Source organism: Lynx rufus, unplaced genomic scaffold, assembly GCF_022079265.1.
Source record: "Lynx rufus isolate CCGP_SWC_20201006 ecotype Redwood Valley unplaced genomic scaffold, mLynRuf1.p SCAF_2, whole genome shotgun sequence".
In the NCBI taxonomy this organism is placed as follows: Eukaryota; Metazoa; Chordata; class Mammalia; order Carnivora; family Felidae; genus Lynx; species Lynx rufus.
In genome coordinates this window covers 66,784,680-66,801,988 of record NW_025814834.1, presented here as the reverse complement: position 1 = coordinate 66,801,988, position 17,309 = coordinate 66,784,680, and the positions used below count along the sequence as shown (strand labels likewise).

At 34.5% G+C, this 17,309-nt stretch overlaps 1 protein-coding gene across 5 annotated transcripts in view; it reads right to left on the bottom strand.

Annotated features, from left to right (window-relative positions):
* Positions 1–4,669: 4,669 nt before the first annotated feature.
* LOC124515210 (sodium channel protein type 1 subunit alpha) overlaps positions 4,670–17,309 on the bottom strand; it is an 81,287-nt gene continuing 68,647 nt past the window's right edge. For all 5 annotated transcript variants that reach the window (XM_047083873.1, XM_047083874.1, XM_047083876.1 and 2 more), the window contains exons 21-26: positions 16,097–16,378; positions 13,528–13,581; positions 11,815–11,952; positions 9,783–9,887; positions 7,947–8,217; positions 4,670–5,847 (exon numbers count right to left, since the gene is read on the bottom strand). In XM_047083873.1, the coding sequence (XP_046939829.1) occupies positions 4,670–5,847; positions 7,947–8,217; positions 9,783–9,887; positions 11,815–11,952; positions 13,528–13,581; positions 16,097–16,378 (2,028 nt within the window). The remainder of the gene's footprint in view (positions 5,848–7,946; positions 8,218–9,782; positions 9,888–11,814; positions 11,953–13,527; positions 13,582–16,096; positions 16,379–17,309) is intronic.

The following is a 17,309-nucleotide window of genomic DNA, read 5'->3' as shown; positions in this document are numbered from 1 at the left end:
ATGTCTTAACCACTATGTCACATCTTTATTTTAAAGTTGTCTTTTTTTTTTTAGCAATGTAAGGATTATCATAAAAGTCAAAGAATGTAATCATTTAAGTAATTTTAGAAATATGACTTCCAGGAAAAAAAGAATTGTAGTTAAAATAAAGCATTCTTTGAAATAATTGGAGATAGTATATCTAATTTTGAGGGTAGAAAATAGGGTTAACACACATACATACACACTTAAATAACACATAACACAACAGGAACAAAAAACTCTTCCCTTCACCAAAGATATACCACATCTATTACTATATCTATCTTTTAAATATACACACATACACATAATACATTTTCCTTTGAACACATTTTCTTTTGAGAGTGAATTGCAGACATCATCCCATTCACCCCTAAAAAGTATGCATTTTCCAAGAAGAAAGATATGACCTATAGTTATAATAGCTGCATTAGACTTAATACAGTTAGAAAAATCAATTTTCGTAATACTAATAATGAATCAACAGTCCATATTCAAACTTAGTTTTCTCAACAATATCTGTAATTGATGTTATTTTGCCAGTCTAGTATCCAATCCAGAATCATTAGTTTTCATAGCTCTTCAACCTCAGGCAGTTTCTAACCTTCCTTTTGTTTTTCATGAAATTAACATTATTTTATAGAATGTCCTCAATCTGATTTTCCTTATGGTTAAGTTCGTGTAATGCAGCTTTGACTGGATACCAAGAAATCATGTGTCTTTTTCAGTGTAGTTGGCAGTATAATTGATGATATCTTTGAAGGTAGTACCTGCTAGATTTTTCCACTATAAACTCTCCTTAAAATTTTTTTAATTAATGCGAAAGAGATACTTTGAGACAATGTAAATTTCTTATTCCTCATCAAACTTTCATTCATGAGTTTAGCATTCATTATTTTTGCATGAATCAATTGTCATTTTCAAGGTTGCCAAATGGTGATTTTCTAACTGTAGTATTTCTTCTACACTTGTTAGTTAAAATTCACAATAAGGAAGAGGTTTTTGCTTTTGTCCATTTATTTATATCAGTATATACTTATGAATTCTTATTTTATTAAATAGGTTGTAATCTACTACTATCGTTATCTTTTCTGATTCTCAAATTCCCCCAGTTTTGACCAATGGGAACCTCTTTCAAGCCACTGTCTTTGTCCCACTGATGTGATTCAACATTCCTTGAGCATTATATTACTTTTTGGCAACACAAGTATTATGTAAAATAATACCAACATGACTATGGTAATTTATGATTCTGTTTCACTAGTTCTTTTTGTATTTGGAAAATTACCAGTAACTACTGGTGTGGATGTGGAGTATAAAAAAATCTGTAGAGATTTTCCTATAATCCTTATTTATGTTGGTTGGAAATGGGAAGTACTTTTCAGCCACTAATAAATTGGTATTTATTGTCGTGTTGTTTTAAAGCGATGTTATGAGTGTAGAAGGATAAGAAAAGTAGTGCATGACTGCTCCTTTTCCCATCAAGGCCATGTTCCCCCTTCTAGCTTCATAACTGAGATTGTACTACCTGATGACAGGTGAGGGCTTCTCTTTCCTCATAAATTTAGCTAAGGTTTTTAGACTGTCAATCTTACTGTCCAGACCACTGTAGTAACCTTTCTATGATCTCTATGAATTGAATTCTTTGGTTGACTTCAGTGGAGTTTCTCCAGTTCCTGGTCTTTTATGCATAGCCAGTTAGATTGAGTCTCCAAGCTGACCTAAAGCAGATCTTTGCCTTTTGACCCATTTCACAAGCTATTTAATTACTGTGTCGACAGGACAGGAGATAGGTGAAACAGAGAATGTTGTCATGAAGGGGCCATTTGAAAAGGCATCAGCAAGATTAGGGGAGAGCTACAAGGAATAGAGAAGTCCAGCCACAGGTCTAAGAGAACAAGTAGGGGAGTGAAGACCAGAACCCCAAGTAGCTTTTGTTGTAGGATGGGATTGTCTGACCAAAAGTATAACTTTATGTTGATAAATGCACCACTGCCAACCCAGAGCAACTCAGCAAAGAAGGAACTGGGGAATAAATACCCAAGTTAGCTCTCTCCCACTGGTGCTTTCCTTGATAGTACTTTCCTGCTGGGACTTTCCATTAGCCAGACCAGTTGGGAGCCAAAGGGTAAGAGAGCAATGTAGAAAATCACCCTTCCACAGAGCAGGAGGAGAAGCCTGGAGAGTGGTTCTAGAGGAGCAAACAAAATATCCTACTCACACATAGCAACTTTTAATTTTTTAAATACAGATTTGAGGGCTTCTTTTCGTATCTCAAGAGGCCATCTACCATGGCTCTGGCTCCCATACTTTTTTTCCAGTGAAAGCTACCAGCTTATGCTCTGACATGAGTTCCTTCTAGAAGTCACTTCCTACTGCTTGTAGCCCTTGGGAGGTCATTCCTCCCAGTCCCATTTCTACCCCAGGGTTTCTGTCAGCTCAGGTAGACTCACTATGTGTTTGTGTCTTTCCCTTTCTCCCCCAATTTGTAGAATAAAATATCTTCATTTTCTTATAAAATGCTGTTAACAAAAAGTAACTAGGCAAACAATAAAATAAAAAATGTAACCTTTATTAGTTTTGCACATTTTTAATGTTGGTTAGCATCATTTAGGGTAATAGTAGCATTTTCCAGCATGCAGTTCACGAATACAGTTTATCTAAGTAATTTTAAGAAAAAGAGGAGCCTATGGTTTGCTTCTGTAAGAAACACAAAATATCCTGATGTAATTGACTATATAAGTTCACTACTCTCTGTTCTTGTGGAAAAAAATATGTGGAACCTGCATTATATTTAGAGCAATCTAGAGCAGGATGACTCCAAAGAAATGAAAACATAAACAGAAATTAGAAAAAAAAAGGACAAAAATGAAAAATAAGCACTACCTTCAATCAGTTTGTGCAGGCACTACCAAAAATATAACTAAAATGTTATACCCTTTTCCAATTGCAGAGCATAATTTGGACGTGGCTTGTGAACCTATTTTGCCCCTTAAAATTATGAAATAATCTAAAATTAGCAAATTTAATAAAAAAGCAGAAGTCTACAACTACCCAGTCTTGTTTTCATTTCTTGTTTAGCAAATGTCTTCCATGAAAAAGTACTATGGACAGAAAGTAAGAAAAGTGATTGTGATATTAACCCGAAGATAATTTCCTCTTCATATTTATGTACATAATGCTGAAAAATAAAATAAAATGACTTTTTACAGTATTTATATTTGCTTATAAAATTCTAAACACATTTTTAACAGGTTAAGCAGTGTTTGTTTTTTAAACATGTCTGTACAGTCTGGCTATACATCATATGTTATCCACTTAAAATTTAAAAATAACCAAAGAGCTGTTAAAGTGCTGCAAACTATTGCTTAATGACTTAAAGAAATGAGATCTGTTGAACAATTTCCTTGACTTTACCACTGACATATGGTTTCTCATAAATGAGATTCTGAGCAGTGGGAGAAACCAGATACAGCAGCATGGTAATATAAACATGCATTGATAGCATCCAAACTATCTATAATGGTACAGAATACATTATATTACCTGTGTAAAGCTTGCACTCTACATTTCTTGTGGTACATATTTGATGCAATAAATACTGTGCTTAGGTCATTATTTGTTTGCCCAAACGTGCACCACAGGGTAAAATGACTATTTACATAATAAATAGCATTTCATTAACATATACAGTTGTCAACCTGCTGAGCTGAAGATGGCTAAACGAAGTGCAGGATTAAGCAGAAATTTATAAAGGGTTCTTTTGGTCAATTCAGTCTTCGGGGAGAAGCAATGCTCATTTTTCAGTTTTTTTTTTTTAAATACGATAAACAGAAACACAACATTTATGACTCCAGACATTTGAATGAAGTTTGCACCTGCTAAGATTTAATGGCCTACCCCCTCCCCCCGCCCAAAATGATCCACTTGGTCTGGTGGCTGGATTTGATGAAACAAGATCAACAAAGCACCTCCAGTTATCACCCAATTACCCCTCCCAGGAAGATGGATGGAATTTAAGAACTCATGGTTTTCCTTGTGACTTTTTTTTTTTCATGCATGATCTCTAAGTGCAGCATGCCCTCATGCAAACCACACCTTTGTGCAGATGGGAGGCCATGTGATTGTGATAACCCCCGGTGGCATACCTGTTGAAGAGACCCTTTGTCTATTTCACAACAGAAACCCCATTTACAAAAATAGTCACATATAATAAACAACATATGGATTAAAAAAAAGATGAATCCCCTAACAGATTTTGTAAAAATGTGACAAATGTGGCAGTTGAAATGCAAAGAGTGGATACAATTACTACACTAAAGTGTTTCATGTTAAACAACCCCCAAATTATAGGTTTGCACCCCTTTGAACTGGTCCCTACAGTCTGAGTAGCCATTTTGTCTCTTGTCTTCAGCAGTGTCAGCTGGTAGTGAGAGCAGTAACCTCCTGTCAAGGTCGTCTCCCCTTTACACAGAGTCACAGTTTTCTGACAAGGGGTCACTGTCTTATAGTAGGCACTGACCTTAAGTAGATTTGTGTAAAAACAGTCAGTTTGGCATTGACCTCCTAAAGGAGTCCTGTTGACAAAAATACATCACCTTCACAGGCTGTAAACAATTGTCACCCAATTTTTCTTATTTATTTTCATTTACTTCCCTTTGGCTTTTTCATCTTTGCCTTCTTGCTCATGCTTTTCCACAATTGGCTTTGTTACCCGATCGTAGGAAGGTGGACAAGCTGCTGTGGACATGGTCAGATCAGTTTTCTCTGTAATAGAGTTTTCATTTATTCTGTCAATTATCATGTCTTCTTTTACAAGAAGGTTAGCCCCACCTTTGATTTTATTTTTATTATAGGTAAATGAAGCTTGTTTTACAGTTCGCTTTAAAAGGTGGCGCCTGTAAGCACGCTGAATAATTACAGCAGACACCTCCTCTTGTTTCCTTTTTAAAGTTGTAGTTATTGGCTGATAAGAGACCTTTGATGGATTAGAAGCCATGAATCGCTCCTCCATCTGTATTCGAAGGGCATCCATCTCTCCACTCTCTCCCAGAACCCGCTTTGTAAAAGCAAATAAGATGTCAAGACAGTGGATCCGGTCCCCACTGACCATGGGCAGGTCCATGGCAATGAGCTGGAGTTTGTTCGGTTGCGGCAAATTGAGAGGGGGTTCAAGAGCAGCTGCAAACTGAGATAGTTTTTCAAATTCCATGAACTGGGTGGCATCAGGATCAAACTTCTCCCAAACCTCATAGAACATCTCAAAGTCATCCTCACTCAGGGGTTCTGCACTTTCCTCAGTAGCGACACTGAAGTTCTCCAGGATGACAGCGATGTACATGTTCACCACAACTAGAAACGATATGATGATGTAACTGACAAAAAAGAAAATCCCCACAGATGGGTTCCCACAGTCTCCCTTAACAGAGCTTCCAGGGTTAACTTTATTAGGATCACAGTCAGGTGGTTTACTGTTGAGAATAGGTGCTAGCAATCCATCCCAGCCAGCAGAGGTGGTAATTTGGAACAGGCAGATCATGCTGTTGCCGAAGGTCTCAAAGTTGAACATGTCATCAATTCCAACTTCCCTCTTAACATACGCAAAGTTGGACATTCCAAAGATGGCGTAGATGAACATGACCAGGAAGAGCAGGAGGCCGATGTTAAACAAGGCGGGAAGGGACATCATCAGAGCAAAGAGCAGCGTGCGGATCCCCTTCGCCCCTTTGATCAGACGCAAGATTCGACCAATCCTGGCGAGACGGATCACTCGGAACAGGGTAGGGGACACGAAGTATTTTTCTATCAGCTCGGCCAGAAACATGCCTGTGGATAAAAAATGAGAATACCAACCATTGAAGTTATCCACTAAGATAATAATCAAAATTTGTTAAGGCTCTAAGGTAAAGTTCAGAATCCTGAAATTCAGTTGCATAATCTTAAATTTGACATACATATAATATACATATAACTGTATATAATATATATTATTAATGAACTTTAATTTTGACATTCAGTATTAAATTCAACTCAATATTTGTTATAGACTCAATTGTGTCCTTCCTCCTCACTACCCCCCATTCACGTTTTAAAACTCTAACTCTCTAATGCATAGTATTTGGAGAAAGTTTTGAGGGGATAATTACGTTTAGATGAGGTCATAGGGTGGGGCTCTCATGATAGGATTAGTACCCTTGTAAGAAGAAACACTAGAGAACTATCTCCTCTCTCTCTGCCGTATGAGGACATACAAGAAGGTAATCATACACCAGACAGGAAGAGAGCCCTCACCAGAAACCCACTATGCTGGCAGCTTGTTCTTGGACTTCTATCCTCTAGAACTATGAGAAAATAAATTTCTGTTGGTTAAGCCACTCAGTGTGTGGTAAGTTGTTATGGCAGTCCAAATTAAGACAATGTTCAGAAATAATTTTACGGTACTTTTGTCTTTGAGGGATGTCTAAAGACTATCTTTAGCTTACATAAAATCTCAAGACTAAATATAAAAAAAAATAAGTTAAAAATTACCAAGTCTGTCTGAACAGCAGTGGCCAAGGATATAAGTACATATTTATATGAATACAATTTTTTTTTCTGAAATTGCCTATACAGTTCTTACCCATCTAAAAGTAACTACCGTTTTTAATACTATTTTCATTTCTCCATCAACTTGGTACTTGCCTGAGCTTCCACTATAATATTTTTACATATTATATATATGTGCTGCTACATTTCTAAAAGGATCCAAGCTGGTGCCCTTTCTGGTCTCCTGCGTCTAACGTTGGTCTCTCAGCCACTTCTTTTAAGATTTTTTCTCTATTTGCTTTTTGGATAATGAAGTAACAATTGAACTAATTTCCTGATTGGTTCAGAAAACCAAGGTCTTTCAAGTTACACTGTCTCATTCTAGAAAAGTGTTAGTCTAAGTGTGTGTGGGTGTGTGAGAGAGGGAGAGAAAAAGGATGATGAAGAGAGAGTGAGATAGAGAGAGGTGAATATAACCTTAGTACCCTATCCACGACTGATTGCACCATAGATTACTTTAGAAATCAAAGGATACCTGCAATATACGAGTTGGATATAAAACCAACTCCTTAAGAGGAGGTGATGGCATGAAAATCTACCCATCAGAGGTGCCCCATATTGAATGGTAAAATGTTGACCCAATCATATTATCTGGTTTAGGAAAGAATGAATACTTTAGGCCCACAGATACACTTCTCCACTTCCCTGGAGCTAGAGTTGTATCTTTAATGAGATGAGCTGTTACTGATGTGATGTGTTGTACATTCCAGACATTTAAGTATATAATGATAAAATGATGTCCCATACCACCTCGCATCCCCTTGTGCATCATTACTATAACTCCATTTCAAGGTTATCTAGAAAATCTCTACCTGATACCCTTAAAGAAACTTCCATCTGTATTTGCTAACATTCTGTTCTTATCTCTATTTTTTTTTTTTTTCACTCTATGCCTTTCTTTATCTTCACACCAGCTTCCACTCCTGTCTACATGCTGATGACTCTGTGTCTATATCTCCAATGCAGTGTCTTTCCTTAGGACAAGACTAAATTTTCAGTTCTCTTCTCAACAGAATCATCTAGATATTATATAGGCTACTTAATCTAAACATGTCAAAAACATTTTTGATCTTAGTTAATAGCATATTCCTAGTTCAAATTAATGGGAACATACTAGATCCACAAATAATATACCTAATCTAAAATGGTGAACATAGGATACAATATTGTACATATAGCAGGAGCCTCATTTTGTAAGAAAAACAAGCACACCTGGATGAAACATATAGAAAATTTCAGAGTAGTGATTTCTGAGTGGTGGGATGACCTCTAATGTAAAGCAAATGTTACAACTTTTACTTTTATTGAACAGAATTGAAGAGATGTTAAATACTTCTTACCTACAATGGAGAGAATGACGACCACAAAATCAAAAATATTCCAGCCTATGGTAAAATAATAATGGCGGAGGGAGATGAGCTTCAGCACACACTCTCCAGTGAACAGCACAATGAACACCAGGTTGATGCGCGACAGAATGTTTGTCACATATTCACTCTGGTCATCTGTTTCTACCATCATTGTGACCATGTTGAGACAGATAAGAATCATGATGCTGATGTCAAAGACTTGTCTTGTTACAAAGTCAAAGACCATTCCTTGAAATTTGTTCTGTAGGGAAACAGGAAAGCTTTTTAGCAACCGAGGAGTTTTCCTGTACATATTAGCATCTGCCTAAGTACTTTCTGCATTGGTTAACTTTCTATTATTATACATAGTAACCACTGACTCTGAATGGTGTAAAAGATGGCTTGTAACACATTAATTTTAAAAATTTAATAACCTAAACTTCTATTTACCAATGGGTATTCCACAGAATAATGATCCCTGTCAAAAGGGTGCTTCTGATAAGAAACATTGCATACTGTACTCTTCACCCAGAGGCACAAATGTATATTAACATATTAAGATTATGAGAAATAGAGAAACCTGCCTAATTTTATTTTACTAGGATATCCCATGATCAGTTGGACCATGCAGGCATCTCAAAATATAGTATCTAGCAACATTCCATTTGGCTTATTCTCAAAGAATTGCTAAAGAGAACTTGGGATTTCCAGGACACGTCTATAACATTATGCATTTAAAACCTATGAATGGCGATATTGATGTTCTTCCACCAAAAGTCTTTGTTGACTGTCAGACATAGAATGCTGACCCTACACAGGAATAATCAGACCATAATGACCTTCTTTATACTTTGATGTCAAAAATTAATGTCCCCATCACTGATCTGTCATTCTGCCCCTCATTTTTGCCACTGTTAGTCACTGCAGGCCATTGTCTGGCTCATTTCCTTAGGCTGCTGAGGAATTCTGAGGATATCTTCTATCTTACATTTTTTCTACACATAGTTGACCCATTTCTACTTCCAGGGTTAAGGTTTAGTAGAGAACAGTATGTATTTCTCATCATTTTCAAGAAGGCAACTGTTGGATGGCACAATATGAATGTTCACTAGTATTTTGTTCCCTAATGTGCCTCAGGAATTATTTTAACTTCACAAATCATCATCACAAAAATCAATACAGTGTAGGATAAGGCTTCTCCATTTCACAGGAGTTGTTTGGTTGGTTTATCATGGAAGCATGAGGATTGTTAGTTATCATCATGAATTGTATTTATTGCCCCTGATGGCTGAAGACATTAGTAACTTCTAACTATATAGCCATCTATACGAACAGCAGATACTAGAATTCTTTTTTTCTCCACTCAGTATCTCTAACGGACAATACAAGGGAAGTAAGATGTTATTTCACTCAGCACTTCATCACTTTGTTAACCTAGCAGAAAATTGCATGCTTTTTAATCCCATCCAAATTTTATCCCTCTTCTTAAGATGACTCAGCAACTACTTTTGAGTTCTGAACAGCTTTTTCTTGTGCATAACACATTGTTTATGTGCCTTCGCCATTTAGGTTGGATTCTAGTTGTGTAATTAGAAGTCCCCTGAAAACAAGGATGCATTTTTCTGCTTCTTCTTTTTCTTTCTGGTCTCTCTTTTTTTTTTTTTAAGTAATTTTTACCATTACCATAAAAGGTATGAATTAATGATATTCTAAAAATGGAAGAAATCTTTGCTGCTGGAAATGTTAGCTGCTATCTCTTCTGTAAGAAAACACATGCAATTTTTTGTCTTTGTTTATTTTTTTCCCGTATCATTTGGTATTTCTTACTCCTGGTCGAGGTATAGGCTTTTGTGGCTTTTTTGATCCCAATTTTTTCATTGCATTATAGTATTTCTTCTGTTCTTCTGTCATAAAGATATCTTGACCTCCAAAGTATAGAAAAGAAAAATAAAAACTGGTGAAAACTGTGCCCCTTTGCGCATAATTTTTCAATGTTAAACTTAAAACAGGAAAGGGATGGTTAAAAAAGGAAACGGATAAAATAATTAAGCCTAGAATTTTAAATTTGAAAAATACGAATTGCATTTTTTAGGTGCTACAGTATTATTTAATTCTCACAGTCATCCAACATTGACTTTATTACTTTCAGTATTATTTTATGGCAGAATGAAAACAAGCAACTGAGAGGCTAAGTATTTTACCCAACACCATATAATAAGTGAGTGGTAAAATGCGATTTGCTGAAACATGAAATAATAAGTTTCTAATGCTAGACAGACTGCTTTTCAGAAGTTAAAGACAATCATTTTCTTATTCCAGTGCAGCAATGCATTAGAGTATGTGTATTGTAGGATGGGTTAAAGTTATTATAATCCACCTTCACTCAGCCAAGAATTGGAACAAAAGGATAAAAAGGAAACTGGCCAAGTTGGTAGAAGTGTTAGGATCAGAGATCATTAGTATGGCAAGGATGTGACAGGCCAGGAGGTACAGAGGATTGCAACCCAGGCCAATAAGTGATATAAAGAGCTGACATTGATCATAGAATATATTAATAACAATAAAAGGGGGTGGGGACAGGAATTTTCTATAGTGAAAACATCTCATACAATGGAAGCACTCATACAATAACAAAATATACTGAACAAATAAGATGAAGGAATAATCAACAAGGAAGAAATATAAATGACAAAAAGCACCGAACACATGTTCAAATCTACTAGTAATAATAGACATAAAAATTAAAATTAAAAGCAATTTTCATTTATCAAATGTCAAGCATTAAAAACAGAATGTCTGATGCTAGTGAAGCAGCAGTGACCTGAGCACATCCATACACTGTTATTGAGACTATGAGCGAGCATATTGTTTGGAGGAAGCAAAATACTTTGGAAATTTGTCTTAAGAAAATAATTAAATACTAACTTTTATTTTTTATTTTTTGGCACAAAGACTTTTGACTAGGTACTCTTTAAATCATTAAAGATTAGAAACAACATAAATCATCAATTTTTGGGGAAATAGTTAAGTAGATTATGATAATCTACGTACAAAGACTTAACAAAATGGGAAAATACTTATGTTAACTCAAAAAGAGAATTTATAGCTATAGATAAAATAATTTTGATAACAAGAATATATGTTTGAAAAGTGTGAACAGAAAAACATAAAGTGTGAATAGTGATTACTCCCAAGTAATGGTATTTCTTTACTTTTCATACTTTCTATAATGTGTGTATATAATCAGGATGATAAAATGGGCTTTATAAATGATAATAAGATAAAGAGCTGTACAATTCAACACTGGGGCTAATATTTTATAATTAAATACCAAGGAGAAGGAAATAGAAATTATAAAAAGATCCAATGAAGGAAAAAATGTGAAAAGAAACACTAGGAGATGCTTACGCAAATCTTTTGCCTAATTTATTGCAAACATTCCAAGGGTTTTCACTGGAAAGAATATTTTAAGTAGGGGAATTACAGGGATAAAACAATGAGTTGACTTTGGAAAAGGGGCATATGCTGTGTTCTTTTCTAGTTTTTTTTTCTAATTATTCTCTTCAAAAGGACTGAAAATGTGGCCCCTGGCTTAAAAAAAAAAAAAAAAAAGAGAGAGAGAGAGAGAGAGAGAGAGAGAGAGAGGTTTTGTGAACCTATGTACAGGAATGGAACCCAGTCATTCTTGGCTTTCTATACCCTGAAGGAAATGGGCTGTAGATGGTAGAAGGAACGGATGAAAAATAGATTTTAATATATACGCCCATTTGACTTCTGAATCAAAGTACTCATTTAGTGGAGAGAATGCTTCAAATAATTTTGCTATCTTAGTGAAAGAGAAAATATTAGAAATACTTATCTTCTTTTTTTGCTGGTTGAAATTATCTATGATGACACCAATAAACAGATTCAAGGTGAAGAAGGACCCAAAGATGATGAAAATAACAAAGTAAAGATACATGTATAGACTGTCCTCATACTTAGGCTGGAGTTCCACCTACCAAAGGAGAATAGTTTGTAAAATGTCACAATACATTTTGATGCTAGAAGTCGTTGGTGCATTTTCACGAGAATAGAAAAGAAAATGCCTAGCAATACTTAGCAGTACTTTTCTTTTTCCCTCTGAATCAGCTGCCTCTAAAAAAAGTCTCTGAAATTAGCCTTTAGAGATGTTTTCATGTAAAAAATATAGTTATTATGACACTTTAGAATCTATGTTTTATAACTATAAATACAACTAGTATCTTGCTATTTGGGTAGTAGAGTGCTAAATTTGGTAAAAAATTTTTAGGTACTGAGTTTTAATAATTTAAAAATTATTAATGAAAAATTTTATTCTAGTAAATATGTATAGACTATGCTTAGACACAACTATTTGTGTATGCATGAATTTATTTGGTAAACAAGAACTGAGTTATTCATTTAGAAGTTCAGCATCATACCTTTAGCATTACAATAGTCCTTGAATTTTTTAGGACATATTTTAGTAGACATAACTGGACACCCATCTTATGAATCCTCAGTTGATGATTCAGTCTTTAGATTTAACTTCCAGTAAATTATCATTGAGCTACCACATATTACGTAGTAAAGGGTAAATGAGTCACAATAGATAGTTCTCTAATAAATTCATGTCCTTCTAAAGATAACACAGTTAAAACCCACCAAACACCCAAAACATAATTGTAAGTAACAAATGAAATGACACAACTCTGGTGGATATCAGGAAAGCACTCAACATAAAACTAAAGCCACTTATGGAAGTGCACATTAAGAAAGTTAAGTGAGCCCTACCAGGTCAGTTTAAAGATTACAGAGAGAGAAGTTAAACTTTATGATAATAGACTAAACAATAGATTGGACTTCCAAACAATAGATTGGACTTCAGAATGGAAAGATGAGGACTGACAGACCAGACTAAATTTTACAAAGTTTTGAAGAGCAGAGTTGGAATAAGCATGGATTTCAGTTCTCTTCTTAAAGCCTGAAAGAGACTATTGTAGGAGAAACCAAATAAAGTAGGTCTTTACTTTGGTGATATAAACTTAAAGGAAATGTTAACCATAGAAGTGATAAAATCATTGGTAAAGGCTCCAGTAAATTTATAGATGCTGAAATCATATACAAGAATGAATGTAAAAGGGATTGTTATAGAAATCTAAGGCTGCCTGGACAACATTCATAACTTTTCACACTGTCTACTACTTATGAAGAGTAACTATACATTTCAACTACCGATACTGATCATATATTTTTTCACATTTGCTCCCATATGCTGATTATATAATTAGTAGATAAAAAGAAAGCAAAATAGAAAAATATTTAATACAGGGATATTTGTCAGTTATTAAACATATGAATGTATTCATTTACCTTTCAAAATAACTTGTTTTCATTTATTTTAGTAAGATCTTTCTGATAAACACTGCTATATTTGAATATTAATTTGAGCCAATTTTTCCTTTTTTAAAACAATCATCATAGAATCATTCCATTTTGCTGCTATGCCCTGTTGAATTAATTTTAGAACCTAACCAATGTTACAAAAAGGCAGGAGATAAGGAATACTTACATTTCTGGAATCAACTGCTGCATACATTATATCCATCCATCCCTTAAATGTGGCCTATTAAAAAGGACATGCATGCTTTACTTTGGAATAAATCAGACCTAATGTTTAATAAATATTCTTACTTATGTATTTTTTAAAAGGAACAATGTGAAAGACAGTTCAAAACAAGTTTTACATAGATTTTGGACCAATACAATATCTTAGTAAGGCTTTTCATTTCTAAAACACACAACAAACAAAAATCGTTATTTGATATATCCTCCTGCTTGATAACTAACTCACAAATACTTCTCTACTCCTTAGAGTTAATGGAATAATGCAAATTTAAAGTGTTATAGAAATTTGGTGGAATACTTTTAGAAAGCTTTACAAATGCCAACACACTTGGAGATATCTGTAACAGCAAAACAATTACAATTTAGATCTACAAATCAATCATTACATTTAGATCTACTGCAAGGTGATGAAAGTGAAAGTTTAACATTTCTCTTGATCATAACACTCTGAGGATCATACGGACATGTATAAAGTCAGAGTTGCAACTATTCTTTTAAGAATTTTGAAGAATAGCACCCAGAAATCATCCTATATTCTACCTTTTTCCCTGTAGTTTTAATGAAAGTGAGTTAATATGGGTAAAAGTAGAAAATAATACAGTAGATACTTGGCATTCTCAGATTCAAGATGGATCCCAAGTCTAGTAGCTTATAGTAACTTGTTATTTGTCCTGGGACATAAATTTTAAGCCCTGAGAGTCTGAGAGGATTGTTTTTAGCTACTGAACAAGTCTAGAAAGCTTTCAGCATCTGTATCCCAACACATCTTCGTTTTCATAACCCTAACGCTTGTGAAATGGTGGATGTCATGGGAAGAAAGCCAAGGAAGGGTTTGTGTGATGGCAGTGGAAAGAAAGTAATGATTCTTAGCTATAAAATAGAAGCTATCTATCAGAGGGGGAAATACTGAATGTCAGTGGCTGAGGTCAATGACGGAACAAGTCCATTACCCACTAGGTACAGGAACAGAAAAAGTGATTCATAGAACCATTTCAATGAGTTACTCATCAACAGAGGTGATTCTGTACAAAGCCAAATATAAAGTAGTACTTTAGAGTTTCTTTAGTGGCAGAATTTATCTAATGGCTGCGTGCAAGATCTTTACCCTACATTTTCAGAATTATTTATCATTTCAAGGACCTGCTTCAAAATTTTTTTTCTTTTCTCAATTTTATGGAGGAAGTGATACACTTTGGTGATGTTTACAAGTGTGGTTATTAATTAAGGGTTAGGATAAATTCTCAAGAAAATGTCACCATGTGTCCACTACAATATTTAAAGAAATCATACTTCCAGATTTTGTTAAATCCCTATTTTAATTGCATAAACATTCAGAGTAAGTCAGAAACATCCAGAAGAGAAATAAGAATTTCCAACAAGAAGGTGGGAAGAACTTATAAAGGAATCATAGTACAGACACCTCTGAAAGAGAGGTAAAAGGGTTTTTGACCCACGCAGGTTTGTTTGCTTGGTTAGTCTCTTGGTTGAGCAATTGAAAACATGATCCTGGTGAAGAGAAATAGATTTCTGTGCTAAAGCCTCTGTAGAGAAACAATGAAAGAACTTTTAGAGTCTGTTTTTATTCCTTAGGCTGAGTTTGCAGTGGCCAAAATAGAGCAGTATCTTACTATGTTTTTTAAACAATCTGGATTCTGTTTTTACCCACTGCTTTGTCATGATGCAGCTGCTGCCAAAAGCAGCATCAAATGCAGATGTTTATAGGGCCACCATCTTTTGTGTTTTTATAAATTGCAAACGGTTTTTCTTTTGTGCAAATCAGGCTTAGGGGACCCAGTAGTAAAAAACATTAATATTCAGATACTTACGTATTTAAAGTAGTAAGTACAATAAGGATACTATTATTATGTATAGTAGACTTAAGTAATTGTTCTGAAATGTCATTTGAAGTGAGGCCACAGCTGCTTAGATTTCATTTCTGGGTTCAGGCACTACCCTGTATGATTTGTATTTCACTACCCTGTATTATTTGTATTATTTGTATTTGTATTGTATTTCACTGTGAGGATCCAACCCTAAAACCTCAAATATCATTCCCTGGTCTTCAAGCCAACTCATACAACTCAGTAGCAGTTAATTGCCACCAATTACTTATAATCCAATCAGGTGTGTTAAGTATGTATGTTTGGGGAGGGTGATCCATCAGTGGAAAATGCTTTCTAATTGCAATAGAAAAAAATAAAGCAAACTTATTGATTTATTCATCAACTTGTTCATATGGGAAGCGAGCAATATAGGCGGGAAGAGAAAAAAACCTTTGGAAAGAACTGAATTGCCTGGCCTCTATCAACTATGTCTGCACTGCTTGCATGGGCTGAAGTTGCCACCCACCTGGGCTAACACACTTGTGCTAACAAATCAAAATTAGAAAAAAAAAAAGTGTGTTATAAACTTCCTTCTTAATAGCTAAAGTCTCTTCTTAGTAACTTAGATGTATGTTATCACTTATTATTCCAAACAATAAACAAATTTCAGAGAAAAGAGTGTTCACTTACAACTTGAAGCAAAGAGAGATACCCAAATCCTACATTATCAAAGTTTACTTTCACATTTTTCCATCGGGCAGTCTCATTTCTTTCTATTAGTTTTAGGCAATCAGAATGATTATTCACTTCGGAGATCTCAAACATGTCACCAGTTGTGGTGTTAATACAGTGGTAGAATTTGCCAGCAAACAAATTTACGCCCATGATGCTGAAAATTAGCCAGAATATAAGACAAACCAGAAGCACATTCATGATGGATGGAATTGCTCCTAAAAGGGCATTCACAACCACCTAATACACAAATGGAAAAAAAGAAAAGTCAGAATTCTTGTTGGTTAAAAATTAAAAGACATTCTCCTAGTAATCTTTAGTATTTCTTTAAAAAAATTTTTTTTTAGTATTGAGACTATTCTATGACACTTAAAAGCAAAGTAAAAAAATCTTAAAATGAAATCCATTCTTTCTTAAGCAATACATTTAGGGAAACAAATATAGATAATATAACAAAGAAAAAGAAAGTTTAACAAAGAGAGGGGGAAGTACCAAAAGGTTGAAGGAAAGGCAAAATCAGAGGAATTTGCTGCCAGATGAATTGAGAATATTTGTTGTTTATTAGAAAAAAGAGAGGCAGGAAATCCTAATACAGATGATAAACTAATTTTAAAAAAGGTTATATATTAAATAATGAAATTAAAATATTTGGACACAAGTCAATTTGACCAATATATTTAAAAAAATTAAAAATTCAGATGTATAAATATAAAAATATTATTAAATGCCTAATATAGTTTTGTCCTTAATTATTCATGCATTGCTATGACTAATAATAATTTTTGCATAAGAAGCAAGACAATTTAGCATTATGTATTTCATTAGATCATCACATCGTTTATTTCAAGCTCCAGTCATGTCAGTTGTTTCATTTACTGAGTTTAATTCAATAAACTTATTTTAAATGAAACATAATAGAAATTGGTTTCTTAGGAAAATAAGAAAAGGAGGGGTGCCATACATAGTGCCCAACTGTGAAGTGATTAACATACAATTCTGAGCTAAATAATGACCTACTCTTTTTCTATGGGAGCATGTTTTTTTCCCTCTTATCTTAATTTTTGGATCACAGATTAAAAGATCTGAGTTTTCGTATTTGGCAACACTGTAGGGATGGCTGTCCTCGCTCCCTCCTCCACAGTGCCCATTGGAGCTATATTATGAGTCACTA